We start from the raw sequence: 27,364 nt of genomic DNA, 5'->3' as shown, positions 1-27,364 counted from the left end.
TGTAGGTCTAAGGATATTCAAATTTTTATAACTCTCTGGGTATAATTCCAAATTGCTCTCCAAAATGGTAGGATCAGTTCACAGCTCCACCAACTGCGCATTAGTGTCCCCATTTTTCCACATCCCCCCCTAACATTCTTCATTTAGTCCTTTTGTCATTTTAACCAATCTGGTGAGCATGAGGTAATGTCAGAGTTGTTTTTGGTTTGCAGTAATGATTTAGAGCATTTTTTCATGTACCTATATATGGCTTTGATTTTTTCATCTTAAAATTGTCTCTTCACGTCACTTATCAATAGGGGATGGATTTTATTCTTATAAATTTGACAAAGTTCACTATATATTTTAGATGTGAGACCTAGATATGAGACTTCTGAGAGGTTATCCATAAAAATTTCCCCCCAATTTTCTGTTTTCTTCTAATCTTGGCAGAGTTTATTTGTAGAAAAACTTTTCAATTAAATGTATTAAAAACTATCCATTTTACATTTTATAGTGCTCTCCATCTTTTGACTCAAATTCCTCTTATCAATAAATCTGATAGGTAGTATATTCCCTGTTCCTCAAATTTACGTATGGTATCTCCTTTTATGTCTATCATGTATTCATTTTTATCTTAGTGAATGGTATATTAGTCTATACATTGTTTCTGCCAAACTACTTTTCATTTATCCAAGCAATTTTTACCAAATTGATTTTATCCCAAAAACCTGGATCTGTGGTTTTGTCAAATACTGAATTACTATAATCATTTACTGCTATATGTTCTGTTCCACTGATTTATCTATTTCCTAGCCAGTATCAGAGTTTTGATAATTATTGCTTTATAATACAATTTAAAATCTTTTACTGCTAGATTTCCTTTACATTTTAAATTCCTTTGATATCCTTGATCTTTTATCCTTCCAATGAATTTTTTTCAGCTCAATAATTTTTTGATAAATGGTATGGATTTGAATAAGTAGATTCATTTGGGTAGGATTGCCATTTTAATTATATTGGCTGTACCCCTCCATGAACAATTAATATTTTTCTATTTAGATCCAACTTTTATGTAAAATGTATTTAATAATTATGTTCATGTAGTTCCTAGGTTTGTTTCAGTATATTCCCACTCTTTTTATTATATAAAACCATGTTTTATTCTGTAGTTATTTTTAATGGAGTATCTCTAGCTATTCTTGCAGGGCTGACTTTGTCAGTAATATATAAATACCAATTTGGGTGGATTAATTTCATAATCTGCTACTTTGCTAAAACTGAGTCAACTTTTTAGCTGAATTTCTGGAATTTTCTATCTCATGTCATCAGCAAATAGTGATAGTTTATTTCTTTTCCCATTAAGATTTTAATTTTTTCTTCTTATTGCTATTGCTAGCATTTCTGCTACTGTTAAGTAATATTGGTGATAATGGGCATCTTTGTTTCACTCCTGATCTTTTTGAGAAGGCTTTTAGCTTCTCACTACAAATAATCCTTGCTGATAGTTTGATTGGTACTATAAAAAATGAGACTTGGGAGACATTTCTCAGCAAAGATCTAGCTTTATTTTGAGCAGAGAAATCACAGGGTCAGAGGTCTGCAGGTTTCCCCCAGTTCAAAACCTGGGACGTCAAGTTGTAAAATATACACTTTTATAGTTAAATATGTTTCCAAACCCCCTTTATTTCTGAAAAATTCCCAACCCCCACAAGAGATGACATTCTGGTCCCTGTAACTTCTTCCATGAATTGGTTTGATACAAGTACATTATAAAATGGATTCACACACCTAGAATTAACATAGCTCACTTGTGATTAATATGGTAACACATATAGTCAAAATCATAACTCGAGTACTATCCTGGGACAACATTCTGGTTATATACATAGGCTCTTGCCTCAGACTATAATCACAGTTACAAGATATCAATATAAAGAGATTTTTGAGCTAATACAAATGAGCTGCTTAAATTTCCCACTTTGGCCTTCCCCAGATAAATCTGAGAGTGGGCCAATACAATCTCAATGCATAGAGGGCACTCCTCTATGGGTGACACATGAACCAGAGAGGGCATTCCCCTACTGAGGCGCATGGACGACAATTGAAGAGATAAGAAAATGAAAAGTCAGAGGTCATTGGAGATGCTGGCATGCTAGTTTAACATTGGTGATTTGATGTGATGGCAATATTCTTTTCTTGAAGGCTGTCCATAGGCAGTAGCTGCAGAAAGCTATCTCAAACAATTGTTATAGTTAGTAGGATCAGACTCAAGTCCAAATATTCACCTCTGGATTCAGGAGTTTTTCCTTGGTAGTTCCATGGTCCCAGTTTGGTCACTTTGTAGTGTAGTAGAAGGTGGTACAGCTGAAAACAAAGTTACGCAAATGATATGCTATGTAGTCTATTCTGTCATTTCAAGGGAATAGGATCCGTTTTCCTGGTATGAATTATACAATGGATAACAGTGAGGGCCTTGGGAAGGTTGGAAATACTCAGGAATCATATGAGTTAACAATGACATTTTCTAAGCTAGTATTTCAAATGCCCTGAATACAGATTTTTGAGAACTAATCTGAGGTCCCCTTAAAATGTTTGGCTTTAAAGATATAAAAACTGCCCAAGAAGATACTCTGATGACTCAGATTTGGGTCATGCCTGATTGGATAGGAAATTTCTTCTGCCCCACATTGTCCTGAGTAAATGCCTGAGAGGTATCTTTTTACTTCCCATTTTTTCAGTTCCTCAAACATACATACACACACACACAACCTCTGACAGCACACTGGGGGTAAAATATGACAGGAGTAGTATTAAAGAACATTATTTTTAAATGAAACTTGAAATCAGATTCCCCCTTGTAGGGAAAAAAATACACAGACAAGGACAGAATAGAAACACTATAGGATTTGATCTTCACACATACAGAAACAAAGTCAGAAAATGTATAGCAGAGAGAGCTTTAAGGTGAGGTAGATCCTTGTAGAGAAAAAAAAGTGCTTCAAAGTATGCCACTTGCAAAAGAAGGGACTTTGGACTTCCTTATTGAGTTTGCTATATGAGAAGGAAGAAAGGAAATACAAAATAAGTTTCTCACTTAATCTCAGGCAGAAGGTAGGGAGAGGTATAGGAATGATAAATGTGGTTCAGTCTGGCTCAAGGTTGACTTATTTTGACAACTCAGTCAGGATGGAGATCTACCTGGATCTTCCCCAAGTCACTCCCCCAACCATTATCCAGGAAATGATAGGAGCCATCTATTGTTTTGCTGATGTCCTGATTGGTGGTCCAATAGCCTCATAACAATCATGCCTGAAAGGAAGAATCTCATTAGTATTTTACAATAAAATTCTCAATATTTTCTCAAATAGCAAAGTCTTATTGGTAAAAGGAGGAAATAACAGATTCAAACATTATATGATTCTAACCTCTACACAAAATAGCAATGCAGCTGTCAGAGATCACAATCACTCACCAAATCTCATCTTTTAGGCCAACATGCAAAAAAAAAGAAAAAAGAAAAAAGAAGAAGAAGTAGCAGAGGTTCCTCCATAAGGGAGACAGGAACCACAGGTTTCGACATAGGGCAGCAGCAGCAATTTGCATGTAAAAAATGGTCAAAAAGTGAAGTAAAAGCAACTTCCAAAGGAGTTAGATGAAAAGAAATGACAAATCCAAACAAAGAAATAACACATGAGTGTGAAAGACATCCCAAACTACTGAAGAATCCAAGTGGTAAGGAAGCAATTATCAATCTCTCCATTTAAAATAGAATAACTTATAGAACAGAATAGAATACAATAGAATAACTTATAGAGATGACCAATATTGGATTTTTAACTTCAAGGCTAGACTGTTCAAACAGGTTTTCCCCTTCATGGAACAAATTCTACCACATTAAGAAACTGTATTAACTTTTCATTTAAATATCTTCATGTGATGAGATTCACATCCATTCTCTTTACAATTTCCTTTATTAGAATGCTAAAATGTTTGATATAAAAGAGTAATAGAAGCTTGATGGAGCTCTAGTCAGACTTGTAGCAATAGTTTGGGTGAATTTATAACATTGCAGTATACAATTCAGAAGTCTCTCAAGTTCAAAGACAATTAACAGAAAAACTTACTTCTAAGTACATCAGACAACATACTAAAAGTAAAATAAAAGAGAATTTATACAAAATTTTAAATAGAGTGGCATTTTAAAATCTCCAGAATGGAACTTCACAGACAATAGCATGAACAATTATTTTCTCAATTAAAAGACAAAGGAATCATGAGAAGTTTTTAGAATAAAGTTTCTGTTCAAAGATTTAGTTTTTAAACAGTACCTTGCAACAAGGAGGTGATTTCAGGTACTAAACTTTTTAGTACATTTTTTGAAATTTAACTCTGACAAGAATTTAACAGAGGATCGAACATTTTGGGCATCACCCTGAAAACTCTCTCAAATATTAATTCACTTCTTCCAAGATTCAATCCATTAATTATGTTTAACAATATTAAAACCCTTTGAGTATTATAGTTATTATTATAGTTATCACAATGTTGATAGATTTTTACATTTCAATTAACCTTTCATCATTAACTTATAATGATTTGCTTGATTTAAGGTCATCAATGCACATGAGATTCTTGAACCTTATATAACTGAGAAGTTATCAGAGAACACAATTTTTCCTGTCAACCAGGTAGATTTTAGGATTATTACTGGAATACTTTCACCAGAGTTCACAGAATCACAGATATTTCTGTAATTCTATAATGTCGCAAATACTGAATTATGATTTCCATATTCAGACCCTGTAAGTTTTCTACATTTCAAATTTCAAATAGTAAGAGCACAATTTAAAATTGAGATTTATCGCTTTCAAAGTTGTTCAATTCTCCTAGCTTAGAATTATTAACCTTTAACATAAACACTCATCATTTTGAAATGGGCCTAACTTAGATATTTCAAATTAAATTTATTAAATTTTAAATTCTAATTAAAGCATTTCTCTGTCATATACATGGTTTCTGATTAGTTCAATTTCTTTCTTTTGTCTCAGTCCTATTTCAATGTGGCCAGCATTGATGGGAAAGGCAATGCATATATATATGTATGTACATGTATATTTTAACAATAGTAAAAGTTGTATTATCCACAATTTCTTCTCCTCAGCTGATCAGACTGAGGGTAGAGGTACGAGCTAAAGTAAAGCTTGAAAGCATCTACTAATATACAGATAGTACAAATAAACAATGAAAATGAAAACAATGGAGTATCCTCCTTACTTTCTACAAAGGGAAAAAGTAAATTCTAAATTCTATGTCCCTAACTGATTTTTTTCCCTAAGGCTAATCCTTTGAATATTATTATTGGTGTTTGGGTGTAAAATTCTTAAGCATAGTCCCCAGAGATTCTATTGTTCACTATACCCAATTCTTTAATTAGCAAGCTTCTTAAAAAACTTTGTACATATTTTCACTCAAGAGTTTTAACCTTTGTCATGCCAGGCTGAATAGGAAGCAAGCCATGCACCCATGCTTATAGCAATTTCCCAATTGGCTGTCTGGTAGAATAGACTCAAATTTATAGCCTACATAACTAGTCTAAGAATTTATCTTGCAAATAAACAAAACAGGGAGAAAGCAAATTCAGTATCTGTAGATTCAGGTGTCTGTGACTGTGGCTGATGGGAATCTTAACTGATCCTGTATAATCAAAAAACATTTAGTATTAGTATAAGTGTTTTCCAGCAGAATGAAGGCTCTCTTGGCCAAAAACCTATGTGTACACCCCAAGATACCGAAATTTTTTCTAGGGAAAAAAAAAAAGAAAATCAACTGTAAAGGCACAAATAGACCTAAAACAGGACAAACATGAAAACAGACAACATAGCTGTAAAGGGCCTACAAGAAGGAAAAACAGCAGGATGCTCCTAAAGGCAGAGGCTTAACTGAACCCAAAAGGGGAGGGATTGAAGCAGAAGAAAGTGTTCCTGGAGGCTCACCTGAGAATCCCAGGCTAGAATCCAGGTTCCAATCCTGGTAGGGTGCCTATTATTAAAAAAGGAGGTAGAGAAGACCCTGCTGGGCAAAGATCTGGCTTTCTTGTGAGCAGAAAAATCACAAGGTCTCCAGGTTTCCCCCCAGTTCATACTTTTATAGTTTCATGTCTGTCCCCAATCCCCTTTCTTTCTGAGAAATCCTCAACTCCCACAAAAGGTCTCCCTCTGAGACTATTTCAGGTCTTCTGGTCTCCATGAACTTTGGATGACCTTCTGGTCCCTGTAACTTCTTACATGAATTTATTTGATAAACTGAATTCACATACCTAGTATTAACATAGTAACTAACTTGTGATTAATATAACAGACACACTTAAGATTAGAACTAAGGTTCTATCCTGGACTACATTCTTCATCTGGTTACATACACAGGACTGGACTATATTCTTACTACAAATCACAATTACAAGGTAGCAAACTAAAAGGATTTTCAAGCTAATACAATGGGGGTGGGGGGGAGGAAGGGCTGCTTAATTAAATTTCCTTCTTATACTTCATATCATTTTTAATCCATTTATGCCTATGCCTTCCAGTGATTTGAATAGGAATGAGTGCTATATTTTGTCAAAGGCTTTTTCTATATCTATTGATATAATCATATGGATTTTATTACTTTTGTTACTGGTGGTATGTTGATAGTTTTCCTTATATTAAACCATCCCTGTATTCCTGGTATAAAATCCTGTTTGGTCACAATGTAATATCTTGGTGACATATTGTGTAGTCTCCTAACTAGTATTTTATTTGGGATTTTTGTATCCATATTCATTCCTGAGATTGGTCTAATTTTTCTTTCTCTGTTTTTGCTCTTCCTGGTTTAGGTATCAGCACCATAGTTGTTTCATAAAAGATGTTGGGTAAAACTCCTTTACCTGTTATTTCAAATAATTTGTTTAATGTTGGAATTAGTTGACCCTTAAGTGTTTGGTAGAATTCACTTGTAAATACATCTGGCCCTGATGTTTTTTACTTAGAAAGTTCATTTATACCTCATTTCAATTTTTTTAAACAGATTTATTTAGGTATTCTATTTCTTGCTCTGATAGTCTAGGCAGATTTTCTGTTAGTATTCTATATCTCTTTCATAGTTATATTTATCATATTATGAGCAGAATAACTTCTAATCATTGCTTTAATTTTATCTTCATTGGTGGCATATTCACCCTTTTCATTTTTAATGCTAGTGATTTGGTTTTCTTCTTTCATTAGATTAACCAATGGTTTAGCAAAAATTTTTTTTTCATAAAACCAACTCCTAGATTTATTAATCCAATGGTTTTCTTACATTCAATCTTATTGATCTCATCTTTTAGTATTTCTAATCTGATATTTAATTGAAGATTTTTAATTTGTTCTTTTTCTAGTTTTTTTAATTCCAAATTCATTTAGCTTTTCTATTTTATTAATATAAACATCAAGAGATATATAATTTTCCTGATTGTTGCTTTTGCTGTATCTCGTAAGTTTTAGCATGTCTCATTATTATCATTCTCTTTAATGAAATTATTGTTTCAATAATTTTTTTAACTCATTCATTAGGTTATTTAGGTTATTTCATTATTTAGATTAGGTTATTTAGTCTCCAATTAATTTTTACTTTCTTTTCATGGTCCCTTATTAAATATAATTTTTATTATATTATGGTCTATAAAGGTTGCATTTAAAATGTCTGCTTTTCTACATCTAAGTATAATCCTTTTGAGCCCTACTATATGGTCAATTTTTGTTAGGGTGCCCTGTAATACTGAGAAGAAAATATTCTCTTTTCTGTTCCTAGTCAGTTCTCTCCAGACGTCTATCCAACTTAATTTATCTAAGATTCTATTCATCTCCTTGACTCCTTTCTTAATTTTTGAGTAGATTTGTCTTGTTCTAATAAGAGATTAAAGTCCTACTCAATTATTGTTTTGTTATCTTTCCATCCAATTCATTTGATTTTCCCTTTAAAAATTTGAATGCTATAATACTTGGTACCTATAGATTTAAATTTGGCAATACTTCATTACCTATGGTACCTTTTAACATTAAATTTCCCTGTTTGTCTCTTTTAATTATATCCATTTTAACTTTAACTTTGTCAGGGATTATGACTGCTATTCCTGCTTTCTTTATATCAATTGAAGCATAATATATTCTACTCATTTTTATTCTCTATAAGTCTCTCATTTTTAAGTATTTTTCTTATAAACAACATATTGCCAGGTTTGGATTTTTGATCTGCTGTTTGATCTCATTCTGCTGTTTTCATTTAATATGGGTAAATTTATCCCATTCACATTCAATGTCATAATTACTAGTTATATATTTACCTCCATTGTTTTTTTCCTGTTTGTCTATTTCATCTATATCCTTCCTCAGACATCCTAGAGTCCATCCCTTATCCCCATTTCTTGATATTTACTCCTTTATGAATATTCCTACCTTTCCTTACCCCCTTTACCCTTATTTCTCTTAATATATTCTTCCTCCTCTTAGTCCCTCAGTCCTTTAAGGGACTCTCCTTTATTTGATCTTTCCTTTATCCTATTCATGTCTCTTCCTTATGCCCATCCCTTTCCCTCCTGTTACTCTGTAAGACTTTTTTTTTTAAACCTTTACCTTCCATCTTGGAGTCAATACTGTGTATTGGCTCCAAGGCAGAAGAGTGGTAAGGGCTAGGCAATGGGGGTCAAGTGATTTACCCAGGATCACACAGCTAGGAAGTGTCTGAGGCCAGATTTGAACCTAGGACCTCCCGTCTCTAGACCTGGCTCTCAATCCACTGAGCTACCCAGCTGCCCCCATCTGTAAGACTTTTACTCTTCTAATTGTATATATTGTTTTCTCTTTATCCCAGATCTGATGAAAGTAAGTTTCTAGTTCTACCAGTCTTCCACCATCACTTCCTCTTTACAGTGGCAGTTCCTCCACTTAGAAGTTATCTCTTAAGCACACAAATTCTTCCCTTACTCAGGATGCAGAGTTTAGAGGCTAAGGCCTATTACTGCTGAGTTATTATATCCTAAATGATTTCTGTCTTCATATCCAGACTAGAAATCACAACAGAGTACCTCCCCATTATTCCCAGTTTCCAGAACTAAAAGAGGCTTGAAGTCCTGTGGTATATTGTAACCAAATCAAAAGTTCCTTTATGAACAATCATATATGCTTATAACTGTTCTTTTGATACCAAATTCAACATTTGCTACATATTACATATGTTAAGATCAGAAGCAATATGCTGGAAGCAGAGGGCAGAGGGTAGAGGGCCTCTCAGGAAAGCCTCAATTCATGTCCCACCTATGACACATAATGGTTGTATGTCCATGGGCAAATTAGTAACTCTCTAAGACTACAAACTCCAGTGGGGTTATTGCTCTCCAATCACTATGGAGCTTCCACATGCACCAAAGAATTCTCCATGCTGATAAAATCTCTGATACAGATCTTTCTACTTCCTTCCCCTAAAAAAAAGCAAGACATCATGCTAAGCACTAGAAATACAAGACAATAATGAGACTGTTCCTGCCTTTGAAGCATTTACAACCCACTATCAAGGCATATACATTTTACTGTATACTCTACATGTACATATTAATTAAAGATAATTTGAGGATAAAAGCACTAACAACTGGGAATCTTCATTGATAGACTCCCTAGGGTCAAATGCAAACTTCTCTGTTTGGCATTTAAAGCCTTTCACAATCTGGCTCCAACATACTTTTCCAGTCTGTTATATATTTCTCCTTTTCACAAACCCTTTGGTCGAGCCAAACTGGACTTCTTGCTGTTCCTCAATGCAGCTGCCTTCCACACCTGGCATACACACCCTTACCTCTTAGAATGCTTTGCCTCCTTCAAAGTTCAGCTCAAATGCCACTTCCTCTATGAGGTCTTTCCTGATCCCTGGCACAGCTAATGTCTCCTATCTCCCCCTCCAAAAATAACCTTGCATTAGTTGTATATGTAATAGGGTTGAGAGCACTGAACCAGAGCACTTGTGACCCACAGGGAAAAGCCAGTCAAGTCAACAAGCATTTATTAAGTACCTACAATGTGCCAGGAACTATGCTGAGCACTGAGAATACAAAGAAAGGCAAAAAATAACCTTCTGCTCTCAAGAAACTCAAAGTCAAATGCAAACAGCTAGGTAAAAACAAGCTATACCTAGGAGAAATTGGAGCTAAATTCAAGAGAGGAGGAACTAGCATTAAGGAGATCTGGAAAAGGCTTCTTGAGAGATTTTTAGTTGGAGCTTGGAAAAAACCAGGGAAGTCAGGAAATAGCAATAAAGGAGAGTATTTCAAGAGTGAGAAAGAGTGAAAATGCAGTTAAGAAATGAAGAATCTGTGGCAAGGAACAGCTAGGAGGCCAGGGTCACAGGACTGAAGAGTACTTAGATGTAATGTTTAGGAAAGCTAGAAAGGTTGGAAGGAGCTGAGTTATGAACACCAAAGTATTTTATATTTGATACTGTAGGTAACAGGAAGCCAGTGTAATTTATTGAATAGGAAGTGGCATAGTCAGACTAGTGTTTTAAGAAGACCAATTTGACAGCTGAATGGAAAATAAATTGGAGTGAGGAAAGATTTGAAGCTGGGAGACAAATGAACAGGCTGTCATAATCATCTAGATGTGAGATGCCTGCATTTGGTTGTGGAAGTGTCACAGAAAGAGAAGTATATACAAAAGACATTATAAAGGTATGATGCACAGGATTTGTCATTGACTGGATTTGGGACTAAGAATAAAGTGTCCAGCATGACACCTAGGTGACTGGAAGGATCAAGGCATATGCTGAGCCTCTTTGATATCTTTTACATATGTTTTCTATAAATTTAAAAGTACATTTATTGTCTCTTCCAATAGAATATAAGCTCCCTGAGGGTGGAAACTATTTTTTGTCTTTGAATCCTATTACTTAGCAAGGTAGACTCTTAAATATGCTTGACACCAAGTACCAGGACTTCAGTGGATTTCAATAAACATATAGAAATACAATTATGTGTTAAAGGTTTAACTAATCTGACCCTTTTACTTTCCTCCACAGACAAAGAAGTGAAAAGCAAGAAAGCAAGAAAGATTTATCTCTGACACAGTTCTAAAACCCTGTACTTCAAAATGTGCATTTCAGAACCAAGACCCAGTCAAATCCTCTTTGCTCTGCTTAATGTATTTATTGAAGGATGTTGGATATTTTTGTTATAAATAGGAGTTATAAAATAAAATATGTGTGTGGGTTGTGAATCTTAACACAGTGTGGGTATATTAGATAACAACAATTCGAAATCTTTACTTAAAGAAAAAATGCTGAAGAAACAGAAGATGGTCTTGCTGGATAATGTAGTTTCAAACATAAACACCATAAGGAAAAAATAATTGCACTCAATTAATGTCTCTCAACCATTTTCCTAAGTAAAATTTCATATCTAAGAGTGTTATAGGACTCAAGCTATCCCTTCATCAATCTTCTACCAGCATATTAACACTTTTTTCTTCTTACAAAATAAACATATATCTTTTTCATTATTTCCCAACTATTAATAGAACTTTCTTTTGTGATAAAAAAGTATTGAAAACAGTTCCTAGTCATATTATCCCCCTGTGTTCAAAGTCCATGGCATATCACCTGATCCTCACAAAAATTCCATGTCAAAGAAGCTGTGATTATCAAATCCCTTTTATAAATGAGGAAACTGAGACACAGAGATTATGTGACTTGCCCAGACTCATACAAGTAGTATGAAATACAGGAATCTAGTTTTCTCTATCAAACCCAGCACTCTATTCATTATGCCAGGCTGCTTCTCAAATAAAATTGAGTGAAACAGATCAATAACACTGGCCATGTCTGACAATGCTGGGCCACACCCTCCTATGGCCAACCTTTTTCATACTTCACCATGAGGCCTCTGAAAGTTAATGCATTGCTCAGATTTCAGACGCCTTCCAATACTGTTTCCCTCCACGATATTTTGGTCATTGTGGTGTTCTCTTTATTCTACTTGTTTTGCTCTGCTTCAGTTCACAGATCTTGCCTATTCTATGAATTCTTCAAATGTATCATTTCTAACCAAGAAATCATATTTCAGACCCCTTCCCCAAACGATGGGAACGCATTTCACTCCAATTTCTTTGCTACCACAAAAGTGCCGTGATACTCTATTATTTCTAGGTTTTGCTTACTTACTATGTTCTGTTAATCAGTGTTTCAGTCATTTAACCAGTCCCAAGCAGTTATGATCACCACTTTATCCACTTTATTAATATGGTATTTACTCTTTCATCTCTATCTTTTACATCTTGACCTTTTATTTCCCCAGATGAATAGTGTTGTTTTAGCTAACCTTCCCCCATTCAATACTTTCCAAGACTTCCTGATTTTGGCCCGGACCTTCCTCTAGAACCTCTTCCAGAGTCTCGCACCTCCTTACAGACCCCGTTCCCAAGTCACTTTCTGGGCTTCTCTCTAGCCTCTAGGTCCTGCCCGTTTCTCCCCAGGGCCAGCAGCTCCAACAACCCCCCAGGTCCTGCCTATAAAGCACACTCCGCCCCTACGCCTGCCTCCCCCGGTCTTTGCCTTATTTTGCCAAAGCAAAGATCCACCCACAGGCCTCGTCTCTAAACCCAATTCCCTACCACTGTCCCCGCCTCCAACGCAAATGTCCGCCTCCAAAGCAAATATCCTGCCCCTTCTCGCAGACCCGCCCACATGCCCCGCCTTAAAGGAAAATACCCACCTCTACTACGCCTCCAAGTAAGTGCCCAACCACAAGCTCCGCCTCCAGAGTCCTCCCCCAAGGCCGTCTCTACGGCCCCTCCTCCAAAGTAAAGATCCACTCCCAAGTTCCTCCTCCAAAATAAATCTTTATCACAGACCCCCAAGGCAAAAAGCCCTCCTCCGTCAATGTACTCCCCCCAGGTCAATATCTCCCACTGGCCTCGCCTCCAAAAGTTAACGTCGGCCCACAGCCCCGCCTCCAATAAAGTACCTCAACTAGGCCCCGCCTCCAACTCAAATACCCGATCACAGGCCAGGTTTCTCAAGTAAATGCCCGAACCCCCATGCCTACTTCATAAAAAAGTCGTTCCCCCTCAAGGAGAAAAAATACGCCCCTTGGGCCCCGCCTCCAACTCAAATACCCGATCACAGGCCAGGTTTCTCAAGTAAATGCCCGAACCCCCATGCCTACTTCATAAAAAAGTCGTTCCCCCTCAAGGAGAAAAAATACGCCCCTTGGGCCCCGCCTCCAAATCAAATACCCTAGCAAAGGCCCAGCCTCTAAAGCGAATGCCCGCCCCACCATGTTGCCCCTTAAAAAAAAAAACCGTCCCCCGGAAAGGAAAATGTCCGCCCCATAAGCCCCGCCTCCAAGTCAAATAATCCTATCAGAGCCAGTCCTCTGAAGCAAATGACCGCCCCCACCATGCTGCCTCAAAAAAAAAAAAAAAAGCCCACCTACGAGGTAAATGTCCGCCCCACAGGCCCCACCTCCAAGTCAAATACCCTATCACAGATCTAGCCTCTGAAGTAGACGCCTGCCCCCGACGCCAAATATCCGCGCCGCAGGCCCCGCCTTCAAAACCAACGCTTATTCCCTGGGCCGTTAAGCTCCTCCCTGGCCTCGAAAGCACCGTACTGCGTTACTGCCGCGCGCACCGCAACTACGGGAGAGAGCATGGCCTCCTCGCCCTTAATCGACGGTTTCGAGCGCCGCTTTTTGGCGGCGCGGCCTCTCCCGTCCTTCCCCTGGAGGGTGAGGGAGTGCAGGGGTCAGGGGGAGGGCTAGGCCAGGGTAGAGTTTGGAGGCAGGGACCTGGGTAGGGACGGAGGCCGCCTGTGTCCAGCCCAGTCCCGTCAAGGGCCAAGGGGCTATAAGTAGCGTTGGGGCCGGTGATGCAGGATGCCTGGAAGAAAGGCGCGAGGCGATGGTGGGACGGATTTTGAACCGTTCTGCCGCGGGCTCTGACTTGGCTTCGGCACGTGAGGAAGGGACTTCCCCCTAGAATCCGCCCCCCAAGGGCTGCAGTTTTCCCCATAGAAATCAATTCCGAGGGACCCGAGCCCCTCCCCTGCGCCCCTGTGCTGCTGATGGACACTTCTGCTAGTCATTCAACAAGCCTATATTTAGCATTGTCTGTATGCCAGGTACTGACTGATAAGTGCTGGAGTTGAACGGAAAGACAAACATTTCCCTGCCCTCCATGAGCGCCCATTCCATACTATTTTGTGCGCAGAGGACAGAAACATTGCAAATGTGACGAAATCTCCGAAGGCACCTTATTATTGTGATTCAATTGCCTAGAGCCTCCGTACTGTCGGTAAAGTTCTCTTGGCAAAGACCCTGGGGTGCTTTCTCATTTCCTTCCTGAATAGATTAAGGTAAACACTGGTTAAGTGACTTAGCTAGAAAATGAGGCCGAATTTAAACTCCAGTCTTCCTGATTCCAAGCCGAGTCATCGATCCTCTTGAGTCTCCTCGCTTCCTCAGAAAGTACAAAAGGTCTTTATTAAGGGCTTTTTGAATGAATGAATGAATTCCTCTAGAATGGTTTAGTATACTGATAGAATAATAAACAGTTCTCCTTGACCTCCCAAAGATCCCCTACCTGATCTGGAATCACAGGATCTGAGTTCCACTTCTCAAGCTAAGCTGTGTGGTCTTGGGCAAGTCATTTGATCTGTTTAAACATCTTAGTTTTCTCACCTTTAAAATGGGGATAATAATTACAACTCTCAGTATTGTCCTGTGGATAAAATGAGATATTCTTAAACTCTTCCCAAACTTTAAAGCATTATATAAGTGCTAGCTGTCTAGCTATTATTGTAATTACCCAGTTTTCAGAAGTTGTGAACAGTTCATGAGAGATTTGGTGGTGGATTTTTTGTTGTTGTTGTTTTTACCAATCTCAATGCAAAATAAACATTAACTCTCCTTAAGAAAATGTTCACAACTACTTGGAGGGAGAAGATGGTATGGGAAAGGTATAAAATGGCCTAACCAAATTGGCAAAATAATACTCCCAAACTCAAAATAGAAGGTTGAAGTGAGGGAGGGCCCCAACTTAAGGATTTAACACCTTTAACACTGCCTTGACAGCAAATTTATCATTCTACCACATTATTGTGATTATAATTTAAAATATTTTCATTTAAAATTCCCTTGATATGGAGTGAACTCACTGTGGCTATACATTCTGAATATTACAAATTAGTTATACCTTGTGAAGTATTTCATTGCGCATTCTAGTTATTTATTTTATTTCAGCAACTTCACAATCATAGTAACAATATTATGAATGTTAATCATTCAGAAAATAACATAGAAATTACTATGACCCTAGTTGAGCCTTAAGAGAGAGGAGTCAAAATCAAGTGAGTATAGAAGCATCTGGGGCTCTTGTGTGTATAAATACTTGTACTAATGCAGGACATAAACAGGCCTCTTTAAGATAACTTTCATTGGTTATGCCTAAATTATAGTTCATTAATGTGGAAAGATGTTTCCATATTTGTATATTAAATATTTAATATTAATTTGTATCTTTCTCTCCTATAAAATAAGGAATCTGAACTCCACTATCACTAACATTTCCTATTCTAGCTCCAAAATTCCGAATGGATTGTATAAAAACTATTGGTTTGAGGTTGCCTTTTCTGTTTGTTCGTTTTCTTTCCTTTTATTCATAGATTATGTCTAATGTATCAAGGTCAAACCTGATTATGGCTTTCATTTCCTCTTGGCCCAGGGTCTCCAGTGAATCATAACATTCTTTAGCAAAATGTACCATTTGCAAGTTTAATGTTCCTCTGAAAATGTCCTTGACATTTTTCTTCATGTTTTTTATTCTCATTTGAATAGAGCCTTGAAGAGAAATTAAAGAATTCATTGGATTCTGAGCTGCTGCTGAATATTTTGAAAAAGGTAAGAAAAAAAGCCCCATAGATTTTAATGCCATCTCACTTTGAGACATATTCAGGCAGACTGAGTCTTTGCAAGAATGTGCTACCACCTGCCATATCAGCAGCAGGCGTTCTGTAGCCTTTAAAAACAGAAACTTCAAAAGAAGTCATTTGTATCATGCTGTATTGGAGTGTCAGCACAATAGACAGCTTTGGATGCTTTGTTTCCATAGAGGAAGCTATCAGAATGTATACAAATACATTTGAGAGGAAGGAATTTAATGCATTTTTTAAAACCATCTGCAACATAAACAAAAATGACAGGTGTGCTATATATTCTTCTAGCTTTTAATAGCTGGCATAATAGAGTTTTTTAATTTATCTGGATACTTAGGAAGCAGTGACTACACCTGAGTGTAAGAGTAGTGTTATTTGTACTCAAGGGAAGGAGATACATTTGATCTTATAAACTCACACTTGACCTTGTAAACTCTAGACCTGTACTCACATTTTTGTAGGTTTCTCAGTTATGGAAACTATAGGAACTGCCAGCAGCTCCTGTATAATGAACCTGTGTGTGGTGACCTGAGGAGGAGGTTGGAGGCTAGAGGATATGGAAGGAAGATAGTTAAGGCAGTTAGAGGAAGGGACACAGGACCAAAGACTCAGAGACCACAAGTTAAAACACGTGGAGAGTCGCAAGGTCCACTATTACCTCTCTAGAATAAGATAACAGGTGGAGAAATTATAACTATGAGAAACAAGAGAACATATGTGAAGCCGAGAACTCCGGGATATCCCCCATGGGCCAATTGGCCAAGAGATTAATGGGAGATATGCAGGGCAACTGCATTGCATAAATCAGTCAGACATGAGGAGCAATATAGGCAAGACCTAAGAGGCAAGGGTGTAAGAGACAAGAGGGAGAGCAAGTGCAAGAGATACAAGATGAGAAGTAAGAGCGGGCTTGCATATGTTCCCCAACTTTTATTGGAGATTTTAGGAATGTGATTAATGAATACGTGACATGATATAGGTTTTGACATTGGTTGGTTTGACAATGACAGAATCAAAGAGGAGGAGATTAATCCAATCCGCGCTTTGTGAAGGAATGTAGTTGAAGCCAGGACACTGTGGCTGGCAACACCCAGCCCAGGAATTTGCTTGTCTTTTGCACTTGTCCTTTGGACTGTCCCTTTCCATACAATGAACATTAAGTGATCTGACCATGTGTCCAGTAAATGAATATATAGGATACAATATCAATACATCAATCATACTTCCAAGATGCTAACATGCCTGGTATGCTACAGAAATTCTTCACTTCATGGCAACCTATCTAGAATTTGTAGTCTTAGAAGACTGCCTAAGCCAAAAAAGTTGTTAAAAAAGGATGGTTTCAGAGAATACAGGAAACACTTGTATAAACTAACAAAAAGTAAAGAAAGCAGAACTAAGAGGGCGATTTATACTCTAAAGACATTTTAGAAATGAACAAGTTGGAAAGACAACTTTGATTAATGCAGTAATCAACCATGATTCCAGGGACCAATAGAGAAGAATGCTGCTCAGTTCCTGGAAGAATGGTGATGGGCTATATAAAGTGAGACACATATTTATATGTGGCTAACATGACAATTTGTTTCATTTGCTTATGCATATGGGGGGGCAGTATCTTTGTTGGGGAAGGGAAGAGGGAGGAAAATTATCTTATTAATTGGAAAACAAAAAAGTTGCTTAGGGCATTAAGATTGGGAAATGCCCATGGGGCACTAAGATTGGGACTTGCCCGTGTTCATAGTCATATGTCATATGTCAGAGGTACTTCTTGAATCCAGGTCTTTTTGAGCCTATGATAAGCCCTCCATTCACTATACCATACTGCTTCTAAACCTTATAAATGTGAGGTATAAATTGAAGCTTCTTGTATGACCTGCTAGATGATACAAATCAGTCACCCTACCTTTGCTTAACCTGCAGTTACACTTTACCTTTACTTATGTGATGGAAGTATAAATTACACATAATCTACAGACTGCTTTTTATTTTAGCATTATGTTTTTGTCTTCTGTTTGGAGTGAAGATGAAATGACAATATAAGCCAAGTACTGGGTATATAAATAGAAAAATCAAGACCTCTGTTCCCAGGGAGTTCCCATTCTGATTGAGGAGAGACTACTCAAAGGGAAAATCATCTTTAGGACAGATGGAAAGTCAGACAGGAGCACATGGCATTCTTAGATTTCATCAAGACCTCAGATGCAGTGGAGGGAGAGATGCTAAGGCCTGATGGTCTTCTGTCTTACTGGAAGAAATAGTTGGCCAATGACTCCCATTTCATCCAAGTAAGGTGAGCAGTCAAACTGCCTAGAGGGATTCTGGGCAGTAGGAAACAAGGAAGGAAAAAAAGGGTCTACAACTTCCCTAGTGATAGGTCCAAAGGGAAGGACAGCATAATACTTTAGCATAACTTAAATAACTTTAAAATGTTACATTGTCTAGTGAAGAGAACAGAACCAGAAAAACAGTGTATACCATAACAGAAATATTGTACAATGATCAACTGTGAAAGACTAATCTCTTATAAGCAAAACAGGGTTCAAAGATAACCCAAAGGACTCATGATTTAAAAAAAAAGAATGCTATCCACAGCCAAAGAAGGAATTGTTAGAATCAGACTGCAAATCAAAGCACACCCTCTTTCACTTTATTTCCTTCATGAGTTTTTTTATTGTATATATGATGTGTCTTCGGTGAAAACAAGAGTAATATAGAAATATGTATTGTATGAAAGCACTAATATGACCTGTATCAAATAATTTGCCCTGAAGTGGGTAAATCGGAAGAGAGAGATATCTATCAAAATGTCAGAAGATAATTGTTGAAAATTGTTTCTATATGGAATTGAAAAAAATAAAATTTAACTTAAAAAAGGATGAGGGATGTAACATTGACTACAAGTGTAAGGCAGTAATTATATTATAGCAAGATAGTTTGTTTAAAAACTAATCTCTTCATTGTACATACTTGAAGATTGGCTAAACTGCACATTTGGTTCAAGGTAATCCATTGATTCTTTCACTCACCTTAAGGAAATTTGAACCAAGATAATGTGCTTCTGCCAAAGGGCAGGGTCTTTCTCTGGATTTGGAAGCACTTTTCTCAGCATTCCTTTCTCTCCTAAAAGATATCTTTTGGAATATTGCTTTTGTATTCAGAGTCAACTTTTTAAGGCATCAGGAATAATCGTGGTTATAACTATGTGTGTCCACACTCTATTCCCTAATCAATAATCAACAAGAATATTAAACTCCTATTATGTTGACATGTACTTTCCTAAACACTGGAAATATAACTATAAGGGAAAGACAGGCCCTATCCTCAAAGAGCTTACATTCTACTTATTTTGGGATTATCCATCTAGTTTTTTATTGTTCCTCTAATTAAGCTTTAGAAATTATGGAGTAATAAAATACTCTAAAGTTCTAGTTCCATTAACAACCTATATTTGTTATTTCTCATAGACTGTCCTACATCCACTGTGTGTGAAACATCCTCCATCCATGAAATATACTCGGTGCTTCCTCTCTGAGCTAATTAAGAAGGTAAAAAAACTGACAGCTCTTCTTCATAAATCATATCCTGAACCAGAGCAGTGTGTGCTCTGAAGGTGAACATAGTTTCTGGAATCCTTCCTCATCTTCCCTGAAAGTAGATTGGATTTTGAGGAGCAAGCCTAACTTCCTTGTTTGTTACTAACAATTAGTCTGCAAGATGATGATTATATATTGGCTAATGTCAGAATCTAATCTCACAAACACACTTTTATCATGTGATTATGTGCTTTGAGCATGGAAATTCCCACCACATGGATAAAGCCACCTACAGCTAGGTGGATGGAAGTGTGTTAATTATACCATTCTTTAATTTTTAAACAAGAAATGATTAATCATTGTCACTTAATCCTCTTGGCTAAGTCCTTGAATACTTGCCCTTGTATATCCACAGCATGAAGCTGCTCACACAGAGCCTTTGGATGAGCTATATGATGCATTAGCAGAAATTTTGTCTGCTGAGGAATCCACCCATTGCCACCGGAGTTATTTGCTGGTAGGAGAGTTTCACTTACTTTGCTAACACTTTGACCCAGGAACCAACCCCACCTTCTCTACATCATTCCCCTTTATATAAACTGTATCCAAATTGGAATAACAAGTTAAGCCCAGTAACCGTTTCACTTTTTCTTTAAATCCTCAGCATTTAGAACAGTGCCATCCATATAAGAAGGAGGCATTTAATAAACGCTTTTAATTGTTTGACAAAAGTATCTTAGCACAAATGTTATCTCTTAGGATGCTAATTCAAGAAGGCATTATTAGTCCATGTGATAAATAAATACACTCACACACACACTTCAGAAACAGAAATAACTCATAAGGTTATTCAGTTTATTTACATGAAGAAACATAAAGGTTTTATGGCTGAATGTTATACATATAGTCTTAGCCAACAATCCAAGTAGTGCCCTTTGGCTCAATAGAGAACCACAAAGGTAAGAGAATTTTAGTGTTCATCTTAAAGTTGTTAAGCTCATAAAATCCTTAATAGCCAGAGGGACATGCCATTTGTAACTCAAGGAGTCAGAGAAGGCTGTATATAGGATTTGTGATGATTTGCTATTCACTTAATATTTAAAGAAGCATTATTTTCCTTTATTAAAGAAGTTTTCTTTTGCCCTCTAATAGCCCTCTGAAAACTCAGTCTCACTCTCTGAAAGTACAGCAATTATTTCTCAGGGAACCACTGGCCTTGTCACCTGGGATGCTGCTCTCTATCTTGCAGAATGGGCCATAGAAAACCCAGCAACCTTCAGTAACAGGTATCAGATGGGATAGGACCTGAAGCAAACAGAAAAAATAGATCAATACTTGCAGAAATATTAATTTGCTCCCTTTATTTTCTTCTCACACTCAGGACAGTCTTGGAGCTTGGCAGTGGAGTTGGTTTTACAGGCCTGGCTATTTGCAAGATGTGCTCTCCCAAAGCATATATCTTCAGCGATTGTCACAGTCAGGTTCTTCAGCAGCTCAAAGGAAATATCCTCTTAAATGGCTTCTTGCTAAAGCCAGATTTCATGGCACCCCTGCAACCTTCAGGCAATACTTCAGTCTCCCCCAAACCCACTGTGACTGCTATTCAGCTGGACTGGGATCTAGTTACTACAGAGCAACTCTCTGCCTTCCAGCCAGATGTCGTCATTGCAGCAGGTAATGAACAAGACAGTTTGGGTTGGAGATGAGGAATATAACTTAGATCTACCTCCCAGATTAAGGGAGAAGGGATGCAATAGTAGAAACTGTTAATAGGAAAACATGATTAAATGTTTGAAATTTATTTGTAACTCTCCAGAGTAAAACAAATACAAGGCACTATTACAATTGGTACCTATGTATTACTAAAAACATAACATCTTCATTTTAGGTTATAGCTATACAAATTCCTTTCATAAATATATCTATCAGGGAGCAGCTAGGTGGTTTAGTGGATTGAGAGCAAGGCCCAGAGACAGGAGGACCTGGGTTCAAATGTGACCTCAGACACTTTCTTAGTTGTGTAACCCTGGGCAAGTCACTTAATCCCTATTGCCTAGCCCTTACTACTCTTCTGCCTTGGAACCAAGACATTGATTCCAATACAGAAGGTAAGGAAGGGCTTAAAAAAAAAACCTAACTCAAAAAAAAATCAATAACAATAAATATATCTGTCAGGTGAATGACCTCTGGTTTTGTTCCTAAAGGGAATGGACAATGGATATGACTTGCTCATGGTCACATAGCTAGCCATCCTCAAAACCAGTACTCAAAACCTAAGTCTTCAACTTCTAGCCCAATGTCCTTTCTACTTTATCACCCTGCTTCTTAAATAATTTATATCCATATTATATCTTCTATTTCTAAAGTACTTTACATATATCATTACTTAGTTAACAAGATTTCAAGACAACTTCAGAAACAAAGGCCATTTTAAAAACTACTCTTGTACAAAAGCAATGTTGTTCACTGATTCTATTATGAGGCCACAATATACTGACCTCCTCTTATTCTCTTTTGTTCACATAGGACTTGCTTAGCATCACTGACCAGAAGTCTTTTGAGGGTCTACTTGCCAACCTTAAAATTTTGTGATTCTATTTTATAGCTTGGTATTGATTCTACATTTCATTGTGAGTTTTTTAGGTGTCCTGAGGTGTTAGAATAGCAAAATCTAGGAAAGGAATAGATATTTCATCTAGTTTTTTTTATTTTTATTTCTTCTTTTCTCCCAATCATGAGCTAGTGAGTGAACTGAAAAAATCATCAGAAAGTAAGATCATAAATAAAAAAGCTAGAGAACTCCTCAGGAAACACCTTTATTTATAAATATGAGAGTCAAAGGTTAATGAGTTGCTCCAAAGGATGGTAAGCAGCAGAGTTGGAATTCAAATATAGGTCTTCCTATCCCAAAGCTATTGGGATTTTCATTATACCAATCTGAGAAGATAGAAATGTTTAAGCTTAACAGGTTTTGCTGGGTTAAATATACTTTTTCCCCTCCAAGAGCACAAGCCATTGCCTGTGATTTTTTTTTTTGGTAGTACCTTTTAGCAGCTTGAAAATAAACTTTTCACCTATATTATTCTATTTTAATCTGAGTAATTTTCCTTCATACTAATAAAGCATAAAACAAATGTGATTGCTGCATTTTCTAGGTTCTAGCCTTGCTTAATAAGTCAAGAAGGCCCATAATTTCTATTTTTAAGTAATAAACTTAAAGGGAAGTGAATAATCTGAGTTTCTCATTGCAGATGTGCTATATGATCCAGAAATAATCCTCTCTCTCATTGGAGTGCTGCAAAAGCTCTCTGCTTGTCTAGAAGATCAGAGATCTCCAGAGATATATATTGCCTTCACTATACGGAACCCTGACACATACCAGTTATTCAAAATGGAGCTCAGTAAGTACAGTTATATGGAGGTGAAAGCTTATTTAGTCTGGCTTCTTTCCTCAAGGAGATAGATCTAGGCCTGTACTAGATACATACATGGACTTTGAGAAAGTAAAACAAGGAGCCCTGAAGAGTGGAGAGAAAAGGAATGAGATGGCTCCAGTGCCCTACTAATAGAAATTAGTATTGATGGCAATTGCTTCTGGCAATAAGAAATCAGCTCCCAAAATGATTGTAGCTAGTGATAAAGCAGGGAATGAGTCAGGGCCTGGTGCCAAGAATCAAACAGGGAAATCTGTATATACTTGAGTTCTGTTTCATTGGTTTCTTTTTTTTTTTAAACCCTTACCTTCCATCTTGGAGTCAATACTGTGTATTGGTTCTAAGGCAGAAGAGTAGTAAGTACTAGGCAATGGGGGTCAAGTGACTTGCCCAGGGTCACACAGCTGGGAAGTGTCTGAGGTCAGATTTGAACTCCCATCTCTAGGCCTGGCTCTCAATCCACTGAGCTACACAGCTGCCCCCTGTTTCATTGGTTTCTTATGATTTATCCAACTAAAAAGACTTCCATACTCCACTATTGAATTAAGCTAAGCAGTATTACTTTTTTAAAAATCCCTTAACCATTTCCCTTAATTTCTACCCCCCTTTAAGCCTTAAAGCTAAATATAAATTTACTATTCTAAAGACTTCTCCATACCCTTCTAGTATATCTGATGGTGCAAGTACAACAGCCAAAAAATTATTATTGTTAAGAAACAGATCTTCTACAGCCAAGAACAGGAAGTAATTAACACATTTAGTTTTTTTTTTAATTCTTTTATCACAAATAATTAAGTATTTCTACTGTCATTGCAGCCACTATTGCATTTCACAAGTATCTTACTTAGAATCAGGTTTAGCAAATACTTCTATGTGCTAACACCCTCTTCTCAAGGTAGAAGGCCATAAACAAATAATGAATCTTTAAAATAGGAGCATAATTAATGAGTTTGATAATGGTTCTTCTCTACTGTGGATTTTAGATAAACTCCAATAGCATCAGGAAATTAATAAATTATCCCTAAAGTCACATTTCTACTCTTAATCTAAATTCTTTTTAAAATTCTCTTCAAATATTAATACACAGTATTATACAAATCACATACTTTTATGTCATCTTCTCCATTAGAAACAAAAATTCTCTCTGCATGAGTCTGAATCTGATGTTCTGACAGCTTAAGGAAAACATTAAAGTTTGGAACTGAAGTGTTAATACATAATATGAATGACTAGCACAAAGTATACAGCTCTATTCTGACAGTCCTTTACTGATGTTTCCCTCTAAATCTATATCCCTGAAACACCTCTGTGCTAAGACATTTTTTATTTCTTTCTAGGCAGAGTTGGAATTGGATGGCAGAAACTTCCTAGTCATAATCAGAAATTGTTTCCATATGAAAAACATTCAGAGATGGTAATTCTAAGATTATTGGTGTAAATATTTCAAGGCTAAAGAAAAGATGAGATTATTTTGATGAGAAAGTTGTTCTATTTTTGAGCTTACATATAAAACTTGAATTGTTGGATCAATTATTTCTTTTGTAATAGGATATTTGTTAATTAAGAGTTGATTAGGAAATAAGATTGATTGCAATAGATAAATATAGAAATTTGAGAAAGCTGGATTTCTTTCAGCAAAAATAGAATTTTCAAGAGAGGATCATGGGAAATAAAAAAATTTCTCAGAGGCTCTTCAAAAGGACAGTTAGACCAATGAACTCTGAGTCTCTCTTGGTCTGTCCTGTCTCAAGGAAGGAGGTCCAAGGGGTTTTGATTTGGAGAATTGAAAGTTGGAGAAGATCTGGTGAATTTTCTACTTGAGAAATATCCAAATAAGAAGGAAGGAGATTGTGGTGCAATATCATTGCTTTGCTAGTGGTGACAGAAGAGAGCAAAGTTGTAAGGATTCTGACTAGCTGTTTTCCCATCTAAACAGCAGGAAAGAAATCCAATCTTTCTCATCATGATAAGTTATATTTTTTTAGTTTTATAGTAGAAAGTTAGAATTGGGTTAATAGACAGATAGGAAGATAAGTTAGCCTTGATTTTTATCAAGGAGAAGCAGGTTCATGCAAACCTTAAGTTGGGGTTTGGGTACAGTTAGAAAATTTAGTAGGGTAAATATTATTCTTACTTGTTTCCTTTTTCTTTCCCTTTTTCCTAAATTTTAATACTTCCAATAAAGACTTTTTTATATAACTTGCCCTGAGCCGGAATTTTTTCAGACTGTTTGGGAAGCCATCTTTCCCAACAGTCAAACCAACAACCTGTCCACTCAGGACACAAGTATTAGAAATACCTATACCAATACCAATAATCTATAAAGATCAATAATCCTTATAACATTTGGTGAGCCATATTTTGGAAAAGAACCTACAAAATAAGAAGGGAATTACTAGTTATATTTTCAAAACAAATCAGATACAGGCAGGCAGTTCTCCGCTGGCAGAATTTTCCAGTGCAATACAACTTCAGCACCAAGGAGAGTTCCAAAGCACAGCATTCCAACTTATGCAGAGGAGAGTCTGCAGTGATCACTAGTAATTAACAAGATGTGGTTCAGATTGGAATACCTTAATTTGGGAAATCTTACCCAAATGATTAATAACATGATCCCAGAGAACATCAAAGGAATACTTCTGCCCAACCACCTGTACCAGCTGCTGTACCTATCATTGTTTGACATCGTATACTGGTTTCCATTAGTAACTATATTAATACTGGTACTGCTTTCAATTAGGATGTGTTTCTATTGCATCCTAAATATATTAACATTTTGGAAGAGAAAACAGATCAGGAAATATGAGAGAGATGTTCAGATAAAGTACTTAGTAGCGGTGATAAATGGACTAGGACAAGAACTGGCAATATTGAAACAACAAATTAATAAGGGCAATAATGTTGGAAACAAAGTAGGACTCACAAAACTTGAGCCAAGCTGGAGAACACTTGGGGGGTAGGGGGGAGGGTGGGGTGCAATACTTTTCCCACTGCATGAGGTACCCATGGTAACTAAACTGGTCATGGTTAAACAAAAGAAAAGTTTCACCCAGATGGATATAGTTTCTTTTAAGAGAAATACTCCATCCTTTGACAAAGAACCTATAGCTGTAATTAGAAAATTTGAAAAGATAATAAATCTAGATGATCCAATTTACACAGACATGGGCATTTTAATGGATGAATTATTAACAAAAAGAGAAAAATCAAAGATAGTTTCAGAAGCTGCAGAGTGACCAGAATTTTCCCCAGGTTGGGATGAGAATAATCCTGGAGATTATGAGGAACTTGTAAAAGCTAGGCAGTTTACCTATTATCATTACCACCATGAGGCAACACTCCAATAGACCCAAGGCATGAACAAAATTTGAATGGATATGGCAGGAAGTGGGGGAAACACCTTCAAAATATATGGACAGACTTATTGACATGGGAGACTCTTACCTATCCCTAGACATTGCAACAGACAAAGACATCGAGCAATTACAAAGTCAATTTGTAAAGAACTCCTATAAGGTGGTCAGGCATTATTTCCAGCAAAATTGTCCCGACTGGCCAGAAATGTCCCTGGAAGATATCTGGAGAGTTGCAATGTATATTTTTCAAGCTGACTGTAACAAGAAAGAAAATGATACACTGGATTTAGTAGAAAACTAAAGAAAGAGATAAGAGATCTGAAAATAGAATTAAATAGATCAGACAAAAAAGAAATGGCTGTAATAGTACCAATAAAAGAATTCAAATAGCCTGCTCATGCCAAATTCACCAGAGAATCTTCTGGGAAGAAATCTACAGTGCAAAATTAGGGCTACCATCATATGTACGCCAGAATGGGAAATTTCGTTAGAACTATCAAAAAAAATCTTTAGAGCTTTTCCCAATATTGTTTTCAGACAGCCCAGAAGCTGAGGTAGAGAAGCCACAGATATAGGAGATCCCAATGACATTCCAGAAGGGCTATGGGCTATGTCATCTATAGTCATAGGCCTACTGAGGTCAGCAATGCCAGTCCAGATACAAACAAAAGATCCAGCTCCATGTATCCCACAGTACCCACTGTCAAAAGAAGCTATAGAAGGGATTGCACCTCTCATTGAATCCCTAATCAAACAAAAGATCATAGCGCCCTGCATGTCTGAACATAACACCCCGATCTTGCCAATCAAGAAACCCAAACTGGATGACCAAGGCAGGACAGTCTACAGATTCATCCAAGATTTAAGGGCCATAAATAATCACGTAGTCAAGCAGCATGCACCAAGTCCAGCCACAATAATATCATCAATTCCCAGCAATGCAGAATTTTTCACAGTTTTAGATCTCTATCCTGAATTTTTTTCCATCCCTATCAATAAAGATTCCCAAAAAATATTTGCTTTCACCTGGAATGATATTAAATTTTCCTGGAGGTGTGTGCCCAAA

At 36.8% G+C, this 27,364-nt stretch overlaps 1 protein-coding gene and 1 long non-coding RNA gene across 8 annotated transcripts; one reads left to right on the top strand and one right to left on the bottom strand.

The window, feature by feature from the left end:
- Positions 1-1,524: 1,524 nt before the first annotated feature.
- LOC103101439 (uncharacterized) lies at positions 1,525-13,930 on the bottom strand. Of its 3 annotated transcripts, XR_008913615.1 has the most exons (3): positions 13,829-13,917; positions 5,976-6,021; positions 1,525-3,291 (listed from the first exon to the last, which is right to left on the bottom strand). It is a non-coding gene; the product is annotated as an uncharacterized LOC103101439 (long non-coding RNA). The 3 variants fall into 3 exon arrangements; XR_001623489.2 differs by lacking the exon at positions 5,976-6,021 and having other exon boundaries at positions 13,829-13,930; XR_008913614.1 differs by having other exon boundaries at positions 1,525-6,021; positions 13,829-13,905.
- Positions 13,492-25,141, top strand: LOC100026625 (protein-lysine N-methyltransferase EEF2KMT-like). 5 transcript variants are annotated; one of them, XM_007498712.2, is made up of 8 exons: positions 13,501-13,768; positions 15,875-15,937; positions 19,440-19,520; positions 19,924-20,025; positions 20,661-20,794; positions 20,890-21,182; positions 22,760-22,909; positions 24,280-25,141. In XM_007498712.2, exons 1-8 carry the CDS (start codon positions 13,691-13,693, stop codon positions 24,378-24,380), a joined length of 1,002 nt encoding a protein of 333 aa, XP_007498774.1. In that variant the 5' UTR covers positions 13,501-13,690; the 3' UTR covers positions 24,381-25,141. The 5 variants fall into 5 exon arrangements, with proteins under 5 accessions (XP_056662105.1, XP_007498774.1, XP_007498773.1 ...); XM_007498711.3 differs by lacking the exon at positions 13,501-13,768 and adding an exon at positions 13,949-14,160; XM_056806128.1 differs by lacking the exon at positions 13,501-13,768 and adding an exon at positions 14,175-14,394.
- The last annotated feature ends 2,223 nt before the right edge of the window (positions 25,142-27,364 follow it).

The sequence above is a fragment of the Monodelphis domestica genome, chromosome 7 (assembly GCF_027887165.1).
Source record: "Monodelphis domestica isolate mMonDom1 chromosome 7, mMonDom1.pri, whole genome shotgun sequence".
NCBI classification, from domain to species: Eukaryota; Metazoa; Chordata; class Mammalia; order Didelphimorphia; family Didelphidae; genus Monodelphis; species Monodelphis domestica.
Note: the sequence above shows the minus strand (reverse complement) of the source record. Positions and strands in the feature narration are given on the sequence as shown.